Raw genomic sequence first — 27378 nt, 5'->3', positions numbered from 1 at the left:
TTCTCTCTTTGTGCTTTGCGACTCAGCCGGTCCACGTTCATGTTCCCCTCCCGCCCCTGACCTCCCTGCCGCCATGCGGCGAGGAGCTCCATGAGGCTCCTCCCAGAGCCCCCGCCGTCCCCGTTTGTCCCCGAGGCCCCCAACCCCACCCCATGGAGGCCGAGTCCAGCCGTCCGGCCGATGGGGAGCGCTCCGGACAGCAAGAGCAGCGGCCGGCGTCTCCCCAGCGGCCTCCCCAGCAGCAGCAGCCTCCCAACCCGCGGCGAGGCGGCCCGGGGCGCCTCCACCACCGGCAGCCCCGGCGCAGTGACCTCCTGCTGCGGCTGCAGCAGCAGCAGGCGGTGGCGTGGCGGCAGCACTCGGACGCCGCGGGTCCCTCGGGAGGCAGCTTCCTCTCTCCGCAACCGTCCTCCACCTCGCCGCTCTCCTCCTCCGGGTCCTCCTCCACCTCCGCAGCGCCACCAGGCGAGCAGCAGCACCCTCCTCCTCCTCCTCCTGCGGGGGTCCAGGTCCAGCCCAGCCAGGACGGCGGGGGGGGCCCGGAGGCGGGCGGCGGCCCGGCGTCCAGGGGACGAGGAGGGGACAAGAAACCCCAGAAGCCGGGGAAGTACGTGTGCACGTACTGCGGCCGCCCGTGCGCCAAGCCCAGCGTCCTGCAGAAGCACATCCGCTCCCACACGGGGGAGAGGCCGTACCCGTGCGCCCCCTGCGGCTTCTCCTTCAAGACCAAGAGCAACCTGTACAAACACCGCAAGTCCCACGCCCACCGCATCAAGGCCGGCCTGGCGTCCGGCCGCGACGAGCCCGGCGGCCTGAGCGGCACCGAGGCCGGGGGCGCGGGGGAGGAGCCCGAGGAGCCCACGGAGGGCGAGAGCACAGACTCCGAGGAGGAGACGGGAGAGCACCGCCACAAAGACAGACCGGAGAGGAGGAGAGGCGGCCAGGAGCCGCCGGCGCCAGGAGGAGGCCCCGAGGAGGCCCCGAGACCCGAGGACTCCCAGGCGGTCAAGCAGAGGCTGGCCATGAGGCTCAGCGAGAGGAAACGCGGGCCCCTGAGGGCCTCCCCCGACGACCCTCCCTCCTCCTCCCTCTCCACCTCCTCCTCCTCCTCTCTCTCTCTGGGCCCCGGCAGCAAAGGCAGCACGGAGTCCGGCTACTTCTCCGGGTCGGGCAGCACCGAGCTGTCCCAGGTCAGCCCCCCCAGCGCCAGTGCCAAAACCTACGCCGAGATCATCCTGGGGAAGTACGGGCGTCTGGGAGGGCAGCAGCGCGGCGGCCTCCATCATCAGCATCTCAAGCCTCCGTCCTCATCCTCGGGGGCGGGGGAGGAGAAGGCCATGTCCTTCACCGTCCCCAAAACCCAGGTCATCGAGCACATCACCAAGCTCATCACCATCAACGAGGCCGTGGTCGACACCAGCGAGATCGACAGCGTCAAGCCGCGGCGCTCCTCTCTGTCCCGGAAGAGCAGCTCGGAGTCCGCCAAATTCAGCGGCCCCAAAGACCCCTACGCGTACGACCCCAGCGGTTCGGGCGACCCGGCACGCAGGGCCCTCCAGGACCCGTCCGCCGTGCCTCTGTTCAGAAGCCACTCCGTGCCGTCGTCCGCCACCGGCCATGCGGTGGACCCGTCCGGCCCGTCGTCGTGCACCCTGTCCCCGCGAGGAGGCTACCGCCTCAGCCACTCCTTCGACGAGCAGCAGGCCGCCATGGCGGAGATGAGGGTGGGCCACGCCCAGAGGATGCTGAAACGCCAGCCCGCCATAGAAGTCCCGCTGGGGGCGGAGCTGCTCCTGGAGGGGGCGGGGCCATCTTCCTCCTCCTCCTCAGCCAGAGGGGCGGAGCCAGCAAGAACGTCGTACCATCCCCACCAACACCAACAACAACAACAACAACAAAAGTTTAAGTGTGCTGCATGTGGCGCCCGCTGCCAGGAGAAAGAGAGCTACGAGGCCCACCGAGCCGCCTGTCCGGGACGGCCCGGGCCGGACCCGGGGCGAGGGGGAGACGTCGGGGGGAAGCAGAGGGGCGACCGCCCCCAGATGATGCACTACAAGTTCAGAGCGCTGGCCATGGCCGTCCGGAAGAGGAGGAAAGAGGAGAGCCTGGACGAGGACCCTCCCAGCCCCGCCCCCGGGCCCCCCACCGCCCTGCAGCCTGGCTGCTCCACAGAAACCCCGCCCACCGAGCACAGCCACGCCCTCTCAGGTTGGTTTATATCGCCTCTGGTCGGATGGAAACCTCATATGTCCAAGACTGTTCATTTCATATTCAAAAACAGCAAAGGTAGCAGATCTACAAGCTCAAAACATGTGGCTTTGCGCAGCGTTTCGAGCTTGTAGAACTGCTACTTTTGATGCTTTTGTGTGACACTGTAGAATGATCAAGTTGGACGTTAATTTACGAAAAAACACCAAAAGTTCGAAAATGGAGATAAGAGGTTTCTGCCCTTAGGGCTGCAACTATCAATTATCTTCAGCGATTATTCTATCGATGATGTTTGTTTCAGATTAATTGACTAATCAAGAAGAGTATTTGGGGGTGTATATACATATATTTTAATTATCGAATATATCTGATTGACCACAACCTTATTTTATAGTTTGTTGTACAACAGTGTCGCACAGAAGTAGCAAACATAGCCGATCTTCAAGCTCACAGAGTCTCATTGTGTGGATTGCCTATTTTTGCTATTTTTGAAAATGCATTATTTTATTAAAATATTTCAAATTATTATTTTTTTAATATGTATATAATCGATTAAAATACTTGTATAAAAATGCCGATTTTTTTTTTTTTAAACAGTTGCACTCCTAATATCCCTACACAGCAAAATCTGGGAGAGATAGAGCCCCATGTTTACACTCTCAGAGTAAAATTAACCCATTCAATCCGGGAACGCAGTTCTGTCATTTTAAGATTTCTTTGCCTATTCAAAAATAGCAGATCTACAAGCTCATAGCGCGGCACCGAGTGCCGCGCTATGAGCTTGCAGATCTGCTATTTTTGATAAATCATGAAAATGTGTGCAAATCTTTGAATATATATATTTATAAAGCGAATATTTGTAACTCAAATCTTTGCTTCTGCGGGTCCCTGGAACAAAACATTTTGAGATGGGGGTCCGCAGCCAAATATATATCTAAAAATGTTTTCAGTGGTGCTCCAACTTTTCCATGTCAAGGACCCCCCCAGAGTACTTTTTTTTTTTACTTATAAACATATAAATTCAAAGGTTTGCAAAAAAAAAATCACGATTTTTCAATAATAGCAGATCTACAAGCTCGCTATGAGCTTGTAGATCTGCTACAGAAATCTTAAAATGACAGAGATGCGTTTCCCGGATCGAGCGGGTTAAATTAAATGAACACTGTGTTATTGTGACGGTGCAGAAGGAGGAACGGATGCTCCGGGGGTGTTTTGTCATGTTTAGTCTGGCAATAACACTGCAGACATTTGAATTGCTAAACAGAAGTTCCCTGCAAATTAACATCAGCATTAACATAAACGGCAGAGCGGTTTCTCTTTGATGTGAAGCACCAGACAAATATAGAAATAGAAAGAAGCTCACACAGAGATATGAACAGAAAGCAGAGCTGCCTTATACAGTATGAAACATTACGGGATACCATTATATAGGAAAAGTCTATTATAAAGGTGATGTAAGTTATATTCTTTTCTAAAGTGTGTTAAATAGCTCTATTTTCCCATAGTAATCGTTGCTATATTTTGTTTGTTCAGTAACAGCGGTTACTCCCCGGCTCTCCAGCTCTTTTAGTAAACAGAAAATACATTTGCAGGTCAGGATATCAATTTCATCCAATCAGGAGAGAGAACTCATACAGGCTACAGGATAAACAAGTGAAACTGGAAATGATGAAACAGATAAATGAGCAGACAAAATTGGAGTTGAAAAAAAATGGGTTCTCTCTCCTGATTGGATGAAATTAGTATCACACCTGAAACATGTACTTTCTGTTTACTAAAGAGCTGGAGAGGCGGGGGAAGACCCTTTGTTATTGAACAAACTCTCTTTAGCTATAGAGCACCGAAGTCTGACATCACTGCCGCTAGAGGGCGCTATCCCCTGAGTCGCGGCGTTATTTTCTGTGTTGAAATCCCCATAGGGGAATCTGAGATCACGTCACATAAGGACTGTGTTCCAAAAATAAACAAATCATCTGGGCGTCGTTTTTGTCGGGGGGGGGGGGGGGGGGCTCTGCATTGTTTATGATATTCATTCATATTTGAATATAATAAATATACAATATATAATATTTGATATTTGAATGAATTCTGCCTTAAAAGTCTTAAAAACTACACTTCCGGGTCTGAAATCACTGTCCCTACAGCAGCCGCGTTCATGGGAAATGTAGTCTTTGGGTCGTTTGACTCGTTTCTAGCGTTTATTGTTCTTTGGGTAAATTTGTACATTAACACCTTCAGTCGATGCTTCATATCCATAACATAAGTAAAATCGGCCGAATGATTTGTTTTATTTTTGGAACACTTATATGAGGCGATCTAAGATTCCTCTTTGGGGATTTCAACACAAAAAAATAACGTTGCGACCCAGGGGGGGGATAGCGCCCTCTAGCGGCAGTGACGTTAGGACTTCGGCGCGCTGATGATTACCATCAGAACATAGAGCTTTCATTTGAACAAAACCTCTTTAGTTTAACCAGAAAACATCCCTTCCTTCGTATCGTTTTGTTTTTTCGTCGCTAGGTGTTCCCTTTCAGACGACTGAGCCCAGCCATCAGCAGCAGCATCAGGACAGGAAGGGCGTGTCCGTCATCCAGCACACCAGCTCCTTTGAGAAGCAGGAGAGCATCATGATGTCCACGGAGGAGTGTCCTGAGCCTCACGACCCGCCAGAGAGTCCCGCTGCTGCAACAACACAGCAGCAACAAGCGGCGCCCCCGCAGCCCAAAGCCTCCTCCGCGCCCCCCTCCTCCTCCTCCTCCTCCTCCCGTCTCCTCCAACGCCAGCCCAACATCCAAGTGCCAGAGATCCTTGTCACCGTGGAGCCTGACACCGACATGCCATCTGTGTCACCCCCGGCCACGGTGTCCTCGTCCAAGGTACAGGATTATTTATGCATTTTTTTGCTTTGGGGCTGTTTACTAGTATAACCCATTAAGACCTGAGGCCGATAAAAAAAAACATTTTTTTGAAAATAATGTAAAAAATATTGTTTTCACCATTTTTCAAAAATAGCAGATCTATAAGCTCATAGCGCGGCACTCGGTGCCGTGCTATGAGCTTGTATATCTGCTATTTTTGAATAGCCAAAGAAATGTAAAGTGACACAGATGCGTTCCAGGTCTCAATGGGATAAGGCTGCAAACCAACCGTCCATTGTTTTCTTATCCGTTATTCTAGTGATTGATCGATTTATTGAATAATCGAGATGCACGTTTTTCCATATATATATTTTTTTGGATACGAACGAATCGATTAACCACTCAAGGTGGTAATGTTAACGATTTTTGTGCAGAAATAGTGAAAGTAGCCGATCTGCAGGATACTCTGGGGATCTCGAAGTGGGGTCCAGGGGTTGAGGGGGTCCCCAGCTAAATAGCTGATTAGTTAGGAACCCAATTGACCCTTTTGGGTATGTAACAGTGTACATTGGGGTCTTTATAATTAAAAAGGTTGGGGTCCCTGTCATGTCTTTTGAAATGGGGGTCCTTGGGCTAATATATAAATATTTTGTGGTTCTGTTTGAGAATCACTGATATAGACACATATGTCTTCAACTGCTTATATGTTTCCTCTTCATCTCCACAAAGGACATGGTTCTCTCATTCTGTTCCGTACCGTATGTTCTTCTTCTCCTGCAGGAGCCAGAGAAAGTGGAGGAGTTCCAGTGGCCGCAGCGCAGCCAGAGCATGGCCCAGCTCCCCCCCGAGAAGCTGCCGCCAAAGAAGAAGAGGCTCCGCCTGGCGGAGGCCTCTCAGTCGTCGGGGGAGTCCAGCTTCGAGTCGGCGTCTCTGCCCCGCAGCCCCAGCCAAGAGAGCAACGTGTCCTACACCTCGTCCCTCTCCGCCTCCGTGGACGAGGCGGCGGCGGGGAGGTCGAGCGGCCCCCAACAGGGCTCCCAGATGCTGACGGTGCCTTCCTCCTCGTCCCTCCAGAACCTCCAGGGCCAGAACCGCGAGATGCGGCGCTCGGCCTCGGAGCAGACCCCGGCCAGCCTGCAGCAGGCGGACCAGAGCGCCGAGGCCAGGAGCAAGTCCTTCGACTACGGCTCGCTGTCCCCCCAGCACCCTGCGTCCGCCTGGAAGGAGCGGAGGAAGTGTCTGCTGGTGAAGCACGCCACCCTGGGGAAACCGGAGCAGGACGAGGCCAGAGCGGAGAGCCCTAAACCCGGGCCCTCGTACTCCTCCTCCGGCCACCCTGCTCGCTACTCGCCTAGCGAGGCCGCCGGCGTCCGCAGCCTGACCCCCGAGGCCGTGGGGAAGACCCTGCAGCTGTTCCAGCAGCCTCACGTCCTCCCTCCTCTCTCTCAGGGTGCGCTCGCCCTGCGGCCCAGAGCCTGGGAGGCGGGGTTCCCTCATCCCTCGTCAGGCCGGCTGCTCCCCGCCGCCGCCAACACGGTGATCTCGGAGCTCCAGATCGTCCACGGAGCGTTCCTGCGGTCGCACGGCGCCTCCCCTCCGCCCATACAGGTCCACCCGGCGCAGATCCACATGGCGGAGCGGCTGGGCATCCCCCTCCATCAGCTCCCGTCGTCTCTCCTCCCCATCCATTTCCCCTCGGGGGGGCCCGGGGCCGCGTACCTGCCCGGAGGACCCTCCAGACTCACCATCCAGGCCCCCCCCGGGGAGGAGCCCAGGCCGTCCAGCTCCTCCTCCTCCGTGTCTCCTCCCGCTCGCGCTCACCACCAGTCCCTGGTCCCTCGCTCCTCCTCCTGCCAGTCGCGGCCGGTCATCATCACCTGCCTGGCCCAGCTGACGCCCGTGGTGTCCCTGGTGGTGCCGGTGCGTCTCCAGACCCACGTGCCCCGCTACGCCAGCGCCATGAACACCACGCTGGCCCAGATCCTGGCGTCCTCGGCCCGCTCGCATCAGGATCCCATCTGCTGCACCACCATGGTCATCATGGGCCACCTGGAGAGGAGAGACAAGATGCACAGGACCTACCTGAAGATCCCGGTGCCGGACATCCAGAGCTACCTGCCCCTGGCTCTGCAGCCCGCCGAGCTGGCCTCCGGCTCGGGGTCCGACGAGGGGGGCTGCTACTACGGCCCCCTGGGGGCCGGGGGCAGCAAGCGCATGCTGTCCCCCGCCGCCAGCCTGGAGCTGAGCACCGAGGCCCAGCGGCACCAGAAGAGGGTGAAGGAGGAGGAGGAGGAGGAGGAGGAGGAACAGAAGAGGGAGGGGGAGCAGGAGGAAGAGGAGGAGAAAGAGAGCAAGGCCACTGGGAGCAAACTGGAAGAAGAAGAGGAGGAGGCGAAGGGGGCGAGTGTGAAAGTAGAGGGGGACCAGAAAGAGGAGCAGCGCGTGCCAAAAAAACTGAGCTGGGAGGAGGAGGAGGAGGACGCCACGAAGGAGGCGAAGCCAAAAAGGGAAGAGGAGGAGGAGAAGGAGGTGACTGTGGTGCAGCGAGAGGGCGTAGGTAGGCCTGTCACAATTATCTTTAATGATCTATTAACACTAATCGCCTGATTGCAATTATTTGAGCTAAGGGGTTAGGTTTTTACTAATACTTTAACACCTTTAAATACTTTAACTCTTTTAAAACCTTTAACACTACTAATACTTTAAAACCGTTAACACTACTAATACTTTAATAAAATGATAAAACCATCAATATTTAATGCTATCAACATTCTTAGCGATCCCACACTGTTTCTTCAGGAACAGTACTTTCTAGTTTGAATGTATTGTTCCATTGTTCAATGCCAAAAAACACAAACACAATTAAATCAATAATCGCAAATTATTTGTATGACAGTTAATCAGTCAACTAACATTTAATGATGGCGACACAGCCCTAGGTGGAAGAAGGGTGGGCACGCCACCCCAGCGGTGCGCCCCCCAGAGCCCAGAGAGACCCGCCGCCGCCATCGGCCCGCCCGGCCCTCCCGGCCTGCCTGGCCCGCCTGGCCTGCCCGGCACGGCCGCCCCCCCCTCGTACCCGAGCCTCAACACAGCCACCTCAGTCAACTGGTGCTACCTGAACTATGTGAAGCCAAACCCCTCGGTGGCCCAGGGGGACCCCAGCGCCTCTGTCTACTCCACCTGGAGCGTCAGCGTCCACAACCCCAACCTGCCGGGCCTCAGCACCAAGGTGGCGCTGTCCCTGCTGTGCTCCAAGCAGAGGCACAGCGCTCAGACCTACACCATGGCCACGGGGTCTCTGGGCCCGGACGACAGGGGCAAGCTGTCTGCCGCCAGCAGTAGCAGCAGCACTACTCCACATCAGTGTGTGTCTGAGGTAAATATAACAGCAATGTTGACAATGACACCACCAGTGGTGGAAAAAGTACTCACTTTTTTTTAACTTTCATTAATTTGATGACCAGCAGCGGTTCCGGTAGGAGACACAAAGAGTATCCTTTGAGTCTCCTACCGAAACCGCTGGTCATCACTTATTGACTTAGGAATGTGACAAAAACAAAAACAGTGGGTGAACTATCCCTTTAAGTAAAAGTATCAATACTGCAATGTAGAAATACTCTGTTACAATTGAAGGTCTGGAATTCAAAATGTACTTGAGTAAAGTAAGTGTATTTAAAATCATGCAATACAGTTATCTCAACTGCATTGCATGATTGCATGATGTTATTTGTCACTGTCATTTGATTGATAATCCGACAGTAGTCACTGACACTGATTTGGGGGATTGAAAAAAGGCCTCTTGATTGCTCCTCCCCCACCCAGTCATGATTGTCTGATCCCCATCAGGTGTCTCTTTGTTGGTGTGGCCTACAGTATATATATATAAGAGACCAGTGTTTGTTGGATACGCTATCGCGTTTTCAATAGACTAAATGGTTATTAGACTGTATATGCTTTTTTCCCAAAAAACCTGCACTGTATAGTGCTTGGCAACGCGTCGTCACCACGGGATGCGGGTGGGGGGGGGGGGGGGGGCGTGGCATAGTAGCTGCAGACATATTGGGGGGGAGTCAATGTTAATTCAAGCTGTTTATGACCCACCAAGATGTCCACCGCTACCAACTGACACTTGTTGACGCCCCCCTTCAGGATTTTTTGCTACGCACTATACGGCGTGTACAGCGTAACACGGTAGAACACACCACTGGTCACAGCTAACGGGCGGTTGTCTGAGCGCTTCAATTCATCCATTTCAGTCTCGATATTTAAATTGTTCTTGTAAGAATCATTTATCGCGGTATAGTTCAGGAAGGCACGGCGGTCAGGCTGTTCCCCATGCTCAGTCACCCTCCAATCTCATTGGCTATCAAGTTACGCCTTCAATCCTAATGTTTCCTTTTGGGGGCGGTCACAGCACCTCTTCTGCAACTCCCTTCCACCTCCTCGGCCTCTTCCTTGTGGCGTTTTAGTTCTTCTGTGGATTTCATGATGTATCTGTATCATATCTGTGTATCTAACCCTTAACTTATGCCCTTGATAGGCTCAATGTTATGTCCATGTATTCATTCTGTATCTTCAGACTCTGCCTCAGTGGGGTTCGTAATCTCAGATTCTGTCATGCTTTCACAGATAAATCTGTGGAATCAAAGGGGCAGATCGAGTCAACCGACAAATTTAATGCAATCTCATTGCAATGAATAGTTTATCTTTGACAAAAGTGTCTTCACTGAACTACAAGAAAGTAGTCCCCGCGACTGCCTGCGCAAACAAAGCCGGGGGGAAAAAACAGAACACTTGCGCCACTGGCCCTGTGTGTTTTGGGACTTGAGTTTGATTTGATTCGATGCCAAATGAAAGCAGTGAAGGGAGTGTGAAGGCTTTAGAGGCTTTTGACTTCACAGGAGAGTTTCATGTGAGTCCCAACCTGTGGGCCCTGTAAGGATATAGGAGAAATCAAAAAACACTCGCACACCGTTGGGCTCCATTGCAGACAGGTTTGAACTTGTAGATCTGCTATTTTTGTGCAAATATTATATATTCTGAGATGGGGGGGGTTAGCGGCCAAATATATATCATTTTGGGGGTCCTTGACAAAATGTTTGAGAACCACTCAACATAAGTTTAAGAAAAGAAAAAAAAAATAGGATTGAGAAGACATTTGTAGAATAATATTCTACAAATGTCTTCTAAATCCTTTTTCTTTTGTTCTACTTTTGAAAAATCGTGAAAGTTTGCGCGATTTTTCAAAAATAGCACTATGAGCTTGTAGATGTTCTATTTTTGAATAGCCAAAGAAATGTAAAATGACAGAGATGCGTTCCCAGATAGGCTCTATGCACAACAGCCATATTGGGAATGAATTGGGCCCCTTCCTTACTTCCTTCACAGGTGTTACCAATGATACTAATTAAGGCTCTGTTCCATTTAGTGTGGCATAGTGGTTGTCTTATTTTCAAGGACCCCCATAACTCTGAGAGTTCCTGAGAGTACCCTTACGGGTCCATTTGAGAACCAAAATGGAGTGTTTCTAGTGAGCCAACATGCACAATATCAGCACCCTGACCAGAATGGAACAGAGCCTTCATTAGTATCATTGGTAACACCTGTGAAGGAAGTAAGAAGAGGCCCAATTTCTTTCCAATATGGCTGCTGTGCATAGAGCCTATTGAACAGGTTTACACGACAGCCATTGGGCTGCTGTGTTAAGTGGGCCAGATGGGTGGGCCAACGAACAGAGGACGTTGAACCACTGCTCCGGCGTTGTTGTTCCAGCGTGGGTGAACGGTGTTCCTGTGTTGTGTCTGGAGTGTAGGTACACGCCGCCCCACCCGGCGCCCCCGTCGAAGTGAAGGAGCAGCCGCCGCCCCCCCACAAGGAGGAGAAGAAGAAAGGGAAGAGGGAGGAGGAAGGAGCCTCCACCTCCAAGCAAGGCGAGCAGCCCCCCCGCGTCCGCATCTTTGAAGGCGGGTAAGACGAGACCAGATGAGAGAGACACACTTTATTAACCCCTGGGGAGAAATCGGGGGTGTTACCTGTACTGCAGCATGAATGATGAAAATAAGCAACCACACACACACACACACACGCACACGCACACACGCACGCACGCACGCACACACACACACACACACACACACACACACACACACACACACACACACACACACACACACACACACACACACATGGACTCTAGGGGTGTGGGAAAAAAACTATTCGAATACGAATCGTGATTCTCATGTTAGACGATTCAGAATCGATTCTCATTTTCCAAAGTATTTTTGTATAATGACATTTTTGAGAAGTGGCAAGTTCTGGGCTGAATCGGGTTTCAGTTTTGGATTTTGAATCGGAAAAAAAAACGTTTTTTAATCGAGAATCGTTTTGAATCGGAAAAAAAATCGAGAATCGTTTGTTTTGAAAAAATTGGAATGAATCGGAATCGTGACCCCAAGAATCAGAATCGAATCGAAACGTGAGATTCACAGCCCTAATGGACTCGCAACCTGTTCTCACTCCAGAGGCGTCACATTTTGCCGCTCTGTCAGCAGCCCTTTTGACATGACTGGACGCTATTGCAACGTCGCATGTTGACAAAACTATGCCTAAAGCTTGTAGATCTGCTATTTTCAAACATTTGAGTACTTTTACTTTTGGTACTTTAAGTACATTTTGATACCAATACTTTTATAATTTTACTTAAGTACATTTTGTAAAGTAGTCTGTTAGCACAAAGGAAAGTCTGCACCGCCCCGTTTGGATCTCAGGTAGAAGGTGCTCACACTCTTCCACCAGCTCATCATGGAGGTGGATAGGAGGAGGTTTTTACAGGGTGGAGTCAGTCAGTTGGGTTAAGGAAGGCGAAGGCGAGGATGTTGAATACTAGGGCTGTGAATCTTCTGCTCACGATTTGATTCCATTCCAATTCTTGGGTCACGATTCCGATTTTTTCCGATTTTTTAAAAACAAACCATTCTCGATTCAAAAACGTTTTTTTTTTCCTGATTCAAAACGATTTTCGATTAAAAAATGTTTTTTTTTTCCGATTCAAAAATTATTTTATCCCCGATTCAGCCCAGAACTTGCCACTTCTCAAAAATGTCATTATACAAAAATACATTCAAAAAACGTTGTTTTTTTTTAGAATCGATTCTGAATCGTCCAACATGAGAATCGCGATTTGTATTCGAATGGATTTTTTCCCACACCCCTATTGAATACCCACCATTCTGATGGAAAGTAGAAGGAGCCGTCCAGCCCTCCCTCCCAGTTGTATTTGTTGCTAGTCGAAGCAGCCAGACAGCGTAGGAGGGGAGGGGGACACGGTGGACGCTGAACCGCTGTGTGATGACAGTAAGGACTGTCACCACGGAGAGGAGACGACAGATGGCAGGACCGCTGCCCTCTGGGACGGGGACACACGCACGCATGCACACCCATGCACTCAACACACCCCCTCTTTCCCTGCTGTCTGTTCCTATACTCCCAGAGCCCAACTTAAACTTGAGTGCTCTCTCTCTCTCTCTCTCTCTCTCTCTCTCTCTCTCTCTCTCTCTCTCTCTCCCCTTCCATTTCAACCTCCCTGTGTCCTCCTTATGTACTGTAGACGTGTGTCCAGTTGGAGTGATCTTAAACCCTCTGTTCTTGCAGTAAACAAGCACAACACTCCGGTGTGCGAGGTGTTTTACAGTATCTCGCCGCTTGTTACAGTATCTCCGTCTTCCTGTCGTCTGTACGGCGACGCTGACGAGGGGTGACGACAACGTGTGCCTGTTAGTTCTAGTACCACTGTCCCCAGGGGGGAGGGGGTTGTGTTGCCAGTTTTTGCGAGAGAAACAAGCAACCAGGTCTGTGAAAACAAGCCCAAAAGAAGTGACTTGTAGGCCAGATGAGCAACTTGTAGATCTGCTATTTTCAAAAAGAAGTCTTGGCAAAAAAAAGAAGAGGAGTAGCATGTTTTTTGAAACATTTTTACAACACAAATCTTGTACTGGGTATATAGTCAGGGGAAACTAACCCTCAAACTAGGGTGTTTTTATGATTCTGAATCCATTGCAGGCATTTGTTTTGCACCAAAACCACTCCTTGGGCTAAAAACAGCCCAATCTCAATGGGCTTTTTACTCAAAAAGTATACCTGGAAAAGGATGGCTATGGACGTTTTTAGCCCAAGGAGTGGTTTTGGTGCAAAACAAATGCTTGCAATGGATTCAGAATCATAAAAAACACCCCAGTTTGACCCCTCACATGCTACTTAAAACATGCATTTTTTTGCATGGAAATGCAGGGAAATGGTGGGCACCCCAACTTTCAGCAGCTGTCAAAAATTATCCTAGGGAAACTGCATTTCAGTCTTTGTGAGATGTGTTACTAGACACCTTTACAAACACATTGGTGAAGATTCTTTTTGGTAAGGAATTTATTCCAATATATTTTTAATATCCCCTGACTAATAAGATATTTTCTGATGGGAGCGGGGGATCCGTGGGGAAATGCACGAACATATTTGAGAACCACTGATTTAAAAGACATTAGGAAACGAGCCCAATTAGCTACTAGACAAAAAAAAAGGCCCAAAAAATGCAACCCGCAACTACCAATATTTACAAGCAACTGTATTGAAAAACTAGCTCAAAGTCACTTATATACGCATACATACGCCTTTTCGATGTAATGTTATAATGGTATAGCAACCACAGTATAGGGTGGATCGGTATAGGGTGGTGCAGGGGAAAAAGTAACTGCCCCACCACCACGGGCTAGGAGTCTAGGGGTTCGAATCTGACGCGGTGCAACCGGCTTGCATCCGGCTCGCGTCTATCTATGAACCCAACCGTCTGTGTTCGGTGGAGGAAAGCCGGGCGGAGAGGGTGATATTTGGTCACTGCACGTACGTACTCCATATATGGGCTGGGGGGGAGGCGCTACCTTCCTCCCGGTGGGGGCTCCTCACTGGCCTAAGGCCCAAGCCTTAGGCCCGGCCTAAGGTATACAACAGCAGTGGCAAGCAACGGGAGGTATAAATTGGCCACATTGAAATGTAAATTGGTTTCTAAAAAAGAAAAAGTAAATGCTCATTATATATTGCTTCAGCATCACGTGTATAGAGTCACCTTCCAGAGTCAACCGCGTTGTTGCTCGCATTGCCGCTGTGGAATTGACAGCTTTATACAAAACTCAACATCCTGCTAGGAAGTAATATTCTGTACACAATATCCTCCCACATCCTAAATGTGGCTTATTGTACCAAATGGGGGCAATCGGTCTGATTTCTCACTGGAACACCTGGAGTGCTTCTCAGATTGAATGGGGAGACAGACGCGCAGAGAGAGAGAGAGAGAGAGAGAGAGAGAAGAAGAAGAAGAGCAGCTTCCGTCTAGCAGCGCTGCCGGAGATGTGAGCGGGGGGGGGGGGGTTGTGGGGGGGAGGGGGGGTATTTTTAGCAGCGACAGAATAACTGCTGTTTGTGTGTCAGTGAGCGGAGCGGCAGGCAATGAATGCAACAGAATCATGTCTCCAGTGGTGGAAAGTAACTAGAGTGCACTGAGTTACTTAAGTACAAGTTTGAGGTATTTGAACTTCACTTGAGTATTTTCAATACGTTTACTTCTACTCCACTACATCTTGGACCCATGTATTGTACTTTTACTTCACTATATTTATTTGAAAACTTTACTAGTTACTGTCTTTGCAGATTTAGATTATTATTACAAAACATACATTAACCACTTCAGCCCTATGTAGATTTCGGCCGTTTGAAAATAGTCGATCTATATAGTCGATCAATGCGACGCATTGTGAGCTTGTAGATCTGCTATTTTCAAAAGATTTGCGTACATTTCAAAACTTGAAATGGGACATTCTGCATAATGAGTACTTTTACTTTTGGTACTTTAAGTACATTTTGATGCCAATACTTTTGTACTTTTACTCAAGTATATTTTTACTTGTAACAGAGTATTTTTTTTATTGCAATATTGATACTTTTACTAAGTAAAACATTTGAGTACTTTTTCCACCACTGCATGTCACTCCTGAGACCGTTTTTAACAGTGGAACCTTGGCTTCGCTCGCTCTGCGCTTTGCCCGTCCTCGTTGTTCCACGTCAGGGAGGCAGCGGTTTCTGCTCGCACTGATGAGTTGTACTTCCTGTAATTAAACGTCGGCAGAGAAGCACAGAGAATATCGTTGCTGTCGGTCAAGAAACCTCTTATCTCCGTATTCTAACTTTTGGTGTTTTTTCGTAAATTAACGCCCTGCTTCATGCTACAGCGTCACACAAAAGCATCAAAAGTAGCAGATCCGCGAGCTCGAAAACGCGGCGTGACGCGACGCGTTTTCAGCTTGTAGATCTGCTACTTTCGCTATTTTTGAATTTGAATCCTGAAAAGTAACAGTTTTGGACATATGAGGTTTGCACCCGACAGAGAAGATATTATACAGCACAGAATGTTGACTCTACGTCAGGGCCTGATGGGAGATATGCCTTCAAATCAATATCACGGCGCTCAGGTGGGGCACAGTGGTAATAAAAAGTGCCTCTCCTCCACCACGGTGGAGGTTGGGGGTTCGAATCCACCGTGGTGCATCCGGCTTTGTCGAGCGTCTTTAGTAAAAGCACTGTTTCCCAAACAGTGGGTCGGGACCCATTTGTGGGTCGCGGATCTATTTTCCTGGGTCGCGACTCGCGAGTGAATATCCCATATTTTTTTGTTTCCTGAATTTTGTCATTAATTATTATTATTTAAAAATGTTTTCTAAAGATTTCCACAATAATGGAAAAAGAAAGTTGAAAACAAATTCAAACATTTTTCAAAAAAAATAATCAAATAAATTCCCTAAATTACAAAAAAAAAACGTTTGAGAAGTAGAGAAGTTCCGAGCTTGTAGATCTGCTATTTTCACTAGTTTGGGTCCCGGGCAAACGTCTAATTTCTCTTTTTGGTCTTGAGCTAAGAAGTTTGGGAACCAGTGGTCTATACGAACACAATTGGCTTGTGTTCGGGGGAGGGAAGCCAGACGGGTTGGGCGGGAGGAGTAGGACAAAGGCTCTATACGTCCTCCCGGTGGGGGCTCCTCACTGGCAGGTGAGTCAGTAGGATCAGCAGTAACAACACACAAATGTGTGTTGGAAGGAATCCGTGGGCATAATGACTAAATTGGGGAGAAACGGGGGTAAAAACTAAGAAATAAAAAAATATATATCAATATCACGGTTATTTCAAACTTTGAATGATTATAAAAAAGGGGAAATAGCTGATCTACAAGCTCACAAGCTTTTATTGCTAATTATTGCTATTTTTTGCACACCACCATTGTACAACGATGTATAATACAGAGCTTAAAGGAGTAGTTCACCCCAAAAATTACTTATTTTCCATTCCAATCACACACCCCATGAAGCCTTGATTTTGTAGTTTTTGTGGCATTCCTTAGCCAATAATATAAGTCTGTTAGATTTTTTTTCGTGTCAATTTGTTTATATATAAGAAATCATATAACAAATTATCCCCAATTTCGGTTTGGATTATGTTTTCGGTTTATTGCCCGGCCCTGCTGTCCGTGTCGTCGGCGAGGAGGTGGGAAGGAGCCGATTGCAGTTCTTGCATAGAGAGGACAATTCATAGCAGGGACATAAAACATCTGTGGTTTGGTTCCACTGACTGCAGGGTCTGCAAATAGCCTTTCAGTAAACATTCCAGATTGCATAAACAACATTTTTATAGAGTGGATCTAAATGTGTAGCTGGATTTCTTTTTTAAATACGCTGCCTATTTTTGAGTTGTTGGCCATAGGCAGGCTTCCCTGCCCCTCTCTCTCTTAACCCATTAAAACCGGGAACGCATCTGTGTAACCACTTTAACCATTATGTTATACTTTAGCTATTCAAAAATAGCAGATATACAAGCTCATAGCGTGGATACAAACTTGTAGATCTGCAATTCTTTTTGAAAAAAAATTTTTTTTTTAAAGCTAACATTTTTTTTTACTTATGTTGCTTTGTATATCAGTGGTTCTCAAACTTTATTCTCAAACTTTTTCATGTCAAGGACCACCCAAAATTATATGTATTGCGTCGCGGACCCCCATCTCAAAATCATTTGTTCCAGGGACCCCCCATAAGCAAAGATTTGAGTTAAAATGGTATATACATTCAAAGATTTGCACACATTTTCACGATTTCCCCCCAAAAATAGCAGATCTACAAGCTCATACCGCTTGTATATCTGCTGTTTTTGAATAGCCAAAGAAATCTTAAAATGACACAGATGCGTTCAAGCTCTTAATGGATTAAGCTGACTGCTGTTGTTGGCAGGGACACCCGGACGCTGCAGAAAGGCTGGCATTCTGTGTGTGCTCCGCTCCGCTCCGCTCTGCTCCGGACAGAGTGCATGAGGGACGGAGGGAACTGCCTGCCTGCCAGGAGGTTGAACTTGGGTTTTTTGGTGGGGCTTCCCCCTCCAACCTTCCTCCATAAAGAGGGCCTTGTGTGGAGAATGCTGTGTGTCCATTTCCATCGTGGCTGTCGAGGCTTATCTCCATATTCTAACGTTTTGTGTTTTTTACGTAAATGAAATTGATCTTACTACAGCGTCACACAAAAGCATCAAAAGTAGCAGATAAGCTTGTGTAGATCTTCTACTTTCGGTAGTTTTGAATTTGAATCCTGAAAAGTCACAGTTTTGGACGTATGAGGTTTCCACCCGACAGAGACGTTGTTTTTTTGTAAATTAACGCCCTACTGGATCATACTACAGCACAAAAGCATCAAAAGTAGCAGGTATACAAGCTCGAAACACGGCGCGAAGCGACATGCTATATTTGTGCAATTTTGAAAGTGAAAGTGTAAATTGTTAAGTTTGTCTGATGGGTTTTATGCAAGGGATAATGTGTGAGGAGGTGGTCATTATTGATATCACCCTGAAGGGCTTTGTTGTAGCTTATTACACAGCTACTTAATAAATAAATAAATTGACCCAAAACTAACAATAAAACTAAGTATTTCCTTGCTTACGGCAATGAAAGTATTCCATAAGTATTGGGCTGGGCGGACAAGTTCGCCTCGGAAAACAAATAATACAATACAGTAATCCATAAGGTAACGGGAAGACTCGCCCCAAAACACACTCACCCCCATTCTATATACCGCCGATTTGCCTGTAATACCGCCGGATTTGCCCCGGGGCGACTGTGTTTTGGGGCGAGCGTTTTGGTATTCCCCCGTTGGTGCGCCACGATAAACAAGGAAGTGTAGTGGATCAAATAGAATCACTTGTCGGTCATTGCATCGTCTATTTCTCACTTCAAATGTTTTCAAAAACATTCTTGAGAGCAACGTTTAGTTGTGAATGACATTGTTTGTTTGTTTACATGGCTGTCATGTTGGATACAGCATAAAACCAAGCAGCGCAGGTTGACATGAGCAGGTGCTCTGAGTCTCTGATTACACAGCGGCCCGTTATAGAGCTCGTTATCCAGAAATAATGACCGATGATTGACCAATCAGAATCGAGCATTCAACCAAGGCGTGTAATACAAATAATTAACCAACGAAAGGTATTAAGAACTTGTGACGAAATAACAACCACAGTGGATCCATTGGAACACATGGTTCTTCTTTACGTGTCCTGAAAAGTAACGGTTTTGGACGTACAAGACGAAAAGGCAATGTCGTGTGTGTATGCGTGTGCGCGTGTGTGTGTGTGACATTAATGTCCTCTCTCTCTCTCTCTCTCTCTCTCTCTCTCTCTCTCTCTCTCTCTCTATCTCTCTCTCTCTCTCTCTCTCTCTCTCTCTCTCTCTCTCTCTCTCCTCTCAGGTACAGGTCCAATGAGGAGTATGTGTACGTGCGCGGCCGCGGCCGGGGGAAGTACGTGTGTGACGAGTGCGGGATCCGCTGCAAGAAGCCCAGCATGCTGAGGAAGCACATCCGCACGCACACAGACGTCCGTCCGTACGTCTGCAAACACTGCAACTTTGCCTTCAAAACCAAAGGTAAGACCGTGTACTGTACGTCTCATAATGCGTGTGGTGTCCGTGGTAGTTACAGTGATTTGAGTACAGGTGTTTTATTATTATACACCTCTCCATGCCTCCGGTCATTGTTTTCCTCATGCGCTACATTGCATTTAGCTATCTAATATATATCGAAACCTCCTATGTCCATATTCTAACTTTTTGTGTTTTTTCGTAAATTAACGCCCTGCCCTGCTTGATCTACAAGCGCACTGCTTGAGCTTGTAGATCTGCTACGTTTGATACTTTTGAATTTTAATCCTGAAAAAAACACTGAGTTTTTAAGCGATTCTCAACCTGTGGGTCGGCGCCACTTGGTGGGCCGTGAGGATATTGCAAGTGGGCCCCCAAATAATTGGCAAAACACTAAGATTTATATGATAATATAACATTAATATAAACAAAATCATGTAAAAAGTCATGGTATTTTGTCTTTAAAACCTTGAAAAACAAAGAGTTTATCTTGTGTTACCGATATATAGTAACTTAAAAGTAAATACTACAAACACTAGTCCACCAAACAAATCCAGCATGATTTTGTGCATCATGGCCACACGGTCACAAACACGGGGCATTCAGTCCTTTCCCTCTTCCTTCCCAGGGAACCTTACCAAACACATGAAGTCAAAGGCTCATGGGAAAAAGTGCCAGGCGATGGGAGTGTCCGAGTCGTCATTGGACGAGCCAGAGAGCGAAGAAGCAGGTACGTACCGTACACGTTTGGGGGTTCATTTAAAAGTGAAGGAGAACCACGCACCCACTGTAGGGCTAAGACTATCCACTGTTCACTTAACCATTATTCTGTCCATTACTTTTTTCCATTAATCGATTAAGCTCTTCACAGGTTCATAGGTTTGGGATTTGTATTGTGCCCCCCCCCCCCCCGGGGTCTGTAGAAAGAGAAAAAGAAAAAGACAAGAGTAAACCAGAGGACAAGACAAAAAAGACTAGACTAGGACAACAAGAACCTCAGTCACACAGTCAGTCAGCCACGACAGGAGGGGGTCGAAACTAAGCGGACACCCAAAATGATATGTATTTGGCCGCGGACCCCCATCTCAAATATGTTGTTCCAGGGACCCCCCAGAAGCAAAGATTTGAGTTACAAATGTTCGCTTCAAAATATATATATATATATTCAAAGGTTTGCACAAATGTTTTTCAAAAATAGCAGGTCTACAAGCTCATAGCGTGGCACTCGGTGCCGAGCTATGAGCTTGTAGATCTGCTATTTTGGGACGCCTATAATGATATGTCCAAAATAGGGATCCATTTTTGTATCTAATATTTTATGAACTTTTTGATAGATTGATTATTTTCAGTAACCGTTGCGCCATGCATTCAACACAGCTGGGTGAACTTTGAAAAGCCTGCTAGAAGCTTCACCGCTGACAGAGGTTACGCAACCCCCATGTTCTGCTCCTCTCCCCTGAGAGCAGAATACAGGATAGAATAAATAAATGAAAGAATGCAGAGCATTCCTCAGAGTCTCAGAGACGTTACTACTGCAGTGGTCTGGCCTGAGGAATGGTTCTCTGAAGGATGTTCTGTCGGTCGCTAACAAACACATTCCAAACACACAAACAGCAACCCTATGCTTCTAACCCTGCGGACAGGACAGAGTCTAAGCAGCACCTCTCACCATGTCATCCTTACGGCTGTCACCACTGACATATTTCATTCAATTCAAAGGAGCTTTATTGGCATACACGTTTATATTGCCAAAGCAAGTGTCAAAATATATCTCAAATAATATATTCTTCGCAATTAGACGATTATGTAATAATTGTGACAGGCCCAGTCATCCTCCTCTCCTTTCCTCTCCTCTCCTCTCCTCTCCTCTCCTCTCCTCTCCTCTCCTCTCCTCTCCTCTCCTCTTCATTACATTCATTACACCCAGGGGCTGCTATTCATACGTCTCCATTCACAGGACTGCTGTTTATGTGTTCATCAATGGAGGTACAGTGCTGCTAGGTAATGAAGTCCTGTGTTCCTCCATTCTCAGGCGATGTCGTTTAACACAGAGTGGTTGACGGGGGCAGTGGAGGCTTTGCTAGGCAGACCAGGCCACTAGGCACACTGTGCTCAATGCCTTGAGCTGGTTCCCAAACTGTGTCCTTCAGGTCACTGTGTCCCAAACACTGGGTCGGAACCCATTTGACCTAAACTTTAGGTCACAGGTTTTCAAAGCCACAGACCTGTGTGTCAACAGAACAAATTAATCCATAGTGCTTTATGGTTATATCGCTAGATGTTAGGTACATATCGGTGTTGTCGGGCAGAAACCTCTTATCTCCATCTTTTTCCTTTTTGTGTTTTTTCGTAAATCAATGCCCTACTTGATCATTCTACAGCGTCACACAAATGTATCAAAAGTAGCAGATCCTCAATCTCGAAACGCGTCACAATTTGAGCTTGAATTTAAATCCTGAAAAGTAAAGGTTTTGGACATATGAGGTTTCCATATGAGGAATTTGTTTTAACATTTGAAAAAGATATATATTTATTGAATGAAACTATTCATGTTAGGATTAGACTTGTAGGGGTTAAACACATTGGTTACTGATTTAGAGGTTAGGTTGGTAGCTAGCAGGTCAAGTACAAATGGGTTTGATGTCCCCACAAAGATAGTTAAGACAAAACCATGTCTATGTGCATCTGCTCCCACAGGGGGCAGCGAGGAGCGGGCGTACGGCTCCGAGGAGCTGGAGGAGCATCAGTTCTCTGACGTGGACGAGTCCGACGAAGAGGAGGAGAACGAGGACGACGACGAGGAGGAGGACGAGGAGGAAGAGGAGGAGGAGGAGGAGGAGTCCTCGTCCCATGACGACCCGCCGTCCTCCTGCTCCTCCCATGACACCCGCCCGTCCACAGGGGGGCGCTCCAGCAGCAGCGGCGGCGGCACCAGGGGCCTCAGCCCCAGCCGCGGCCAGGAGAAGAAGGCTTCTCCGAGGAGGAGGCCGTGGCCCGGCGGCCGGAAGTCCGCCTCGCCGGGCAGCCGGAGAGCCGCGTACTCGCGGCGCGGCGGCTGGAACGCCGGCCCTCCGCCGCGAGCCTTCTCCTCCCCCAGCAGCGGGAGCTGCTCCCCCAGCCGCAGCCTGTCCCCCAGGCTGGATCTGTCCTCCCCGATCCGCAGCCTGTCCCCCAGGACGGACCTGTCCTCTCCCGGCGCCCGGCACCTCTCGCCGTCCCCCGAGAGAGGCCCCTCCCCCGTCAGGGCGGGGTCACCTCTGCGCGGCCGCCTCCCCCCTCCCGGCGGGTTCCGGCCGGCGCCCTGCAGGGCCCACGTCTCTCCCTCCGGGGCCCACGTCTCTCCCTCTCTCCCACTCAGGCTCCTCCAGCACAGACCTCCTGCTCACCTGCCCTGGGAGAGCCCCGGGACCAAGAGGACCTGGGTGAGCTCAGCAATACCACAATATGAAAATACTCTCTTACGAGTAAAAGGCCTGTGTTCAAAATGTTCCTTGTGTAAAAGTACAAAGGTATTGGCATCAAAATATGCTTAAAGTATCAAAAGTAAAAGTACTAAAATGTTTGAAAATAGCCGATCTACAAGCTCACAACGCGTCGCATCGCGACGCGTTGTGAGCTTGTAGATCGGCTATTTTCAAATAGCCTATGTATAAAATAGGGCTAAAGTGGTTAATGTATGTTTTATAATATAATACATTATATATGCAAAGTAGCCTAAGTAGTAACTAAAGTTTTCTAATAATTGTAGTGGAGTAAAAAGTACAATATTTGCCTCTGAGATGTAGTGGAGTAGAAGTGAACGTACTGAAACTTTTAAATACTCCAGTAAAGTCAAAACACCTCAAAATTGTACTTAAATCTACTTAGTTACTTTACACCACTGGGTGAGTCCCACTGTATTTCTCTTTTCTCTCATTCTATTACAATTATAATTCTATAGGCATTTACTGTAGCAGACGCTCTTATTCAGAGCGACTTACAATAAACAAGGTAAATAATCACATAAATAGAATGCAGAGAGACAGGAAATGATTTAGATAATTTCCTCGTTCCACTGTTTGACATCAGGAGTTCTGGGGAGCTTCCAGTTATGAAGCAAAAGTCCTGGCAGCTACGATAATTCCAACCTTTACAATGTTAAATTCATTATTTGTTATATTGGGCACCACTGCTCTGTCTGGAAACTTTACACCAGAAAAGATGAACGTTCCCAAATCACCTCATCCTTACATTTCCAACACACAATGTTATTGTATTTCTTTTCTTTATTGGTCATTATTATTGGTCTTTATTGGTCATGAGCAGACTTCGTAAACAGGGAGATGAAATGTTGAAGTTGAATTGTATTTGCGTCGATGTTTTTATTGCTCTGACTAAGACATGGCAAACAGGAGGCTTAACCTCAAAATAAAGATTTTATGTTATTGTAGATTCCCCATTATCTATTGGCAAAGAGTTCATGAGTTGTTGCATTGATGGTGTCTTTCCGCCCTCTACAGGAGAGAAGTGGTACAGCAGGCGAAGTGCCCACGTCCCCAGAGGCCACGTCGTTCCCTCCTGCGTTCCGACTCTCGCCCAGCGACGCCCACCCCGGCCACCAGGCCGCGGACCACGTCTTCAGCCACCTCCCTATGCACTCCCAGCAGGCCAAGGTCCCCTACCTGATGATCCCCATCGGGGGCATTCAAATGGTCCAGGCCAGACCCCGTTCGCACCCCACCACCACCACCACCACCCACCACTACCACCCGTCCTCCCCGACCTCTCCCCCCAAAGACGGGCCGTCGCTGGCCAGGTTTGAATGGTCCTCCTGGGGCTGGACCCCCAGAACTCAAGGGCTCAGGACTCCGGGGCCCCCCTGGTCACAGAGCCAGGGAGCGGGAGCCAGCCGGTCAGTCCCTGCTAGTTCCAAACCACAGTTAGAGGCCACGGACTCAAAGCAATATGGCAGCTTGTACAGCTTCACCCACACACACCACCACCACCACACCACGCCCAGGTGTGTCGCCGCCGTCCAGACCGCCGAACGTCGCTGCTTGAGAGACAGTCATTTGAGACCGCCCCTCAATCGGGCCACGCCCTTGTCCTTGCACGCCATTGGACAGCCGCCAGAGTGGGAGGAGCCGCGGTCCGTTGCTGAGCCAGTGGAGGGAGAGACGGACAGATCAGACCAGAGCACTTGAGCCTGATTCGTACCGAGCTGCGCGCCACAGTGTCACTCACTGACAATAGCCGATCTACAAGCTCACAACGGGGGGGCGCTACTCGACGCGTTGTGAGCTTGTAGATCGATTTTTTTTTTGCATGCGACACTGGCGTGCAGCTATATTATAAATCAGGCGTTTACTAGTCTCTGCACCTTGATGCACCATGCATCCATTTTTTTCTTTTTTGGTTGCTTTTCTTTTCTTTTCATTATTTTATTGCTTTGTTTTTATACAGTTTTCAAGACTATTGTTAACTTAAATGTTTGTTCTTTGGCAATATTCAGGTTTGTTATAAAAAAAAAAGAAAATGCACTTTTTTTTTCTTTTGTGGAAATAATGTTTATGTAAATCTCTATCTATCCCACATGTATCTCTATTGATACTTGCTTAATATCTTAATATCTATTTGAATAAATATGTGTCAAAGGAATATTGAATACAATTTGTAAATGACCAAATTTAATCAAAAATAATTCCTTTTCTTTTTTCCTTTCGTCCCAGTATTATTCAGACTGTATAGTTATTACTTGTGCCTTTTCTGTCTGGGTTTGTGTTTTGGGATGATGTACAGTAACATGTACAGCAGGGGTTTTCAACTGATTTTGACCCAGGGACCACCATCCTGACTAAAAGCAACCTGGGGACCACCACTATTGTGCGTGGCGGGTCCATCATAGACCCACCCCACACAATAGTGGTGGGGGATTCATGTACCACAGGGAGCTGGAGAAAATAGTTATAATATCAATATAATATCTAATAAAATACAGCGATTTTGTTTGAATATGATGGAATATGATTAAGGATTACTGTGATTATGGTAAGCTCACATTTCATATTACACACACAATACAGTAAGAACTCCTGTAAGTTATTAAAAGTCAAAAAAAAAAACTTTTAAAAACTTTTTTTTTTTTTTTTTTTTTTTTTGGCCAGGGACCACCTGCAATACCTCCGCGGACCACCGGTTGAAAACCCCTGATGTACAGTAAACAGGTCAAACCAAGAAGGAGAAGGCTGTGAACATTTTTAGAATATCCTGTTTTTGTTTTGTGTTTTCGGGGGCCGGGGGGATGTAATGTTTCTTCAGATTGTTTCTATTCCAGCGGTTCCCAACCTGTACGGGATCTTGGGCCCGCTTGAACATCTGGAAGGCGTTTGTGGCTCACCCACCACTTAGCCGTGTTAAGTGGTCAGATGGGTGGGTATTTTAATGATCAATCGATTGGGTTCCAGCTTGGATCAATTAGAGTTCTCAAATTCTGGCCGAACCCGACCCTACCCGACCCGACGTTTTCGGGCCGGACCAGGCCAAAAATGTATGCTAATTACTCAGGCCGAGCGCCGGGTTCTGTGAAAAAAAATAATAATAATCAATTACCCCCAGAAAAGAAATTCCAACTGCCCCTAGCGGCCGAACGGTAAGGCCGTGGATATAGCAGTGGATGTGTTTTTTTTTTTTTTTTGCAAAGATTTTGCAACTTTTTCACCCGGTGCCAATTATCTAAGTGATCCTGGGCACTACATTCCCCCCGCCTAGGGAGCCCAGAGCCGAGCTCATGTCTCCTTCAATGCATGAGAGCCAACTGACCTTCTTATCACTTCTTAGTGACCTAGGACGTAGCGCGTGGAAGGAACACGTTATTCCAACCAGTTCCTTTCCCCTCCATCAGGCGGCTGTCATGGGGGAGGCGGTATAGCGACCAGGATTACTACCTGTTTTTGTGAGGGTATTACCTACCCTAGGAGACTAGGGGAGAACATGCAAACTCCACACAGAGTAGGCCCTTTCGGCGCTGATGACACACGCAGAGGAGAAGACACGCCCCCAGCGCCCACAGCGTCCCCGGCGGAAATAGAACCCAGGACTTTCTAGCTGTGAGGCGACAGCGCTATCGACTGCGCCACCGTGCCCCCGCAGTGGATGTGTTGGATGCAGCTCAAAGTGTATTGACTCAGGTATCTAGTTCGTCGCAATCCGACCTTCCTAGCCCGTGTTATTAGAAAAGAACTGGCGAAAATGGCCCAAACTCAAACATTGAGTTGTGGCCGTTTTCAAGATGTTTTGGCCATTATCTCTGGAACGGAAGGTCCACTCTGCTCAGTTCAAAGCTTGTTGGATGCGTGACTTTTATGACATTAAGCACTTAATGACACGTGTTGGGTTTTTCGGGCCTAAAATTATGGTAATTATTCGGGTCGGGCCCTGTTCGGGCCGGCCCAGTTAGGGCCTTCACAACATATTCTACCTGACAGATTGGATGAAACTACATTTTATTCATTAAAATTAGCTTTCAAAATTAGTGAAGTAATTTTTCAAGATCTTAATTAATTTTATTTTCTCTTTTTATAATAACAAAGTTATATTATCATAAAAAGCTTAGTGTTTTGCCAATTATATTTTGGAGGCCCACTTGCAATATCCTCACAGCCCACTAGAGGGCCCTGGCCCACGTGTTGGTTGGGAATCGCTGCTCTATTCTAATGGCCATTGCTTTGATGTCAGGGTTAAAGGAGGAGTTCACCCAAAAAATGACTTATTTTCTATCAATTGCACACCCTATGAAGCCTTGAATCCATGGATTCTTTTTTGTTTTTGTCGCATTCCTAAGCTAATAATTTGATTCCCGTCTCCTACCGGCTAATGTATCCGGTAGGAGACACAAAGTAGATTATTTGTGTCTCCTACCGGAAATACACACGGTCATCAAATTATTGTCTTAGGAATGCCACAAAAACAAAAATAAATCCATGAAATCAAGGCTTCATGGGGTGTGTAATTGATAGAAAATAAGTATTTTTTTGGGTGAACTCCTCCTTTAAAGAGCGAGAGAGAGGCATTTGAAGGAATAGAACTTGTCAAAGAGGAAAAAAATGCACTGAAGTTATATTTTTTATTACAAAATATTTTAAATTAGAACGTATCTCTGTACAGAGAGGAGTGTCCTTATTTATTGATATTTGATGACATTGGTCATTGTTTCTCTTTTTTTTCCCCCTCTTTGTTTTTCCTTTTTATTATGGGATGGTGGGGGAAGGGGGAGGCCATGGCGCCGTTAATAAAGCTCCAATCCGGGATTTAGATGAACTATATAAATTGTTGTTGTATGCCTC

At 47.7% G+C, this 27378-nt stretch overlaps 1 protein-coding gene across 1 annotated transcript; it reads left to right on the top strand.

Moving 5' to 3' along the window:
- On the top strand, positions 1–26454 carry hivep3b (HIVEP zinc finger 3b). Its single transcript, XM_084047741.1, has 9 exons — positions 1–2208; positions 4729–5084; positions 5847–7623; positions 8000–8445; positions 10882–11036; positions 18888–19063; positions 19686–19787; positions 21755–22479; positions 23557–26454. The coding sequence occupies exons 1-9, from the start codon at positions 153–155 to the stop codon at positions 24238–24240; spliced, it is 6477 nt and encodes a 2158-aa protein (XP_083903867.1). The 5' UTR covers positions 1–152; the 3' UTR covers positions 24241–26454.
- The last annotated feature ends 924 nt before the right edge of the window (positions 26455–27378 follow it).

Source organism: Gymnoscopelus microlampas, assembly GCF_963454915.1.
Source record: "Gymnoscopelus microlampas genome assembly, chromosome: 3".
NCBI lineage: Eukaryota > Metazoa > Chordata > Actinopteri > Myctophiformes > Myctophidae > Gymnoscopelus > Gymnoscopelus microlampas.
This window is presented reverse-complemented; position numbering and strand designations above follow the sequence as displayed.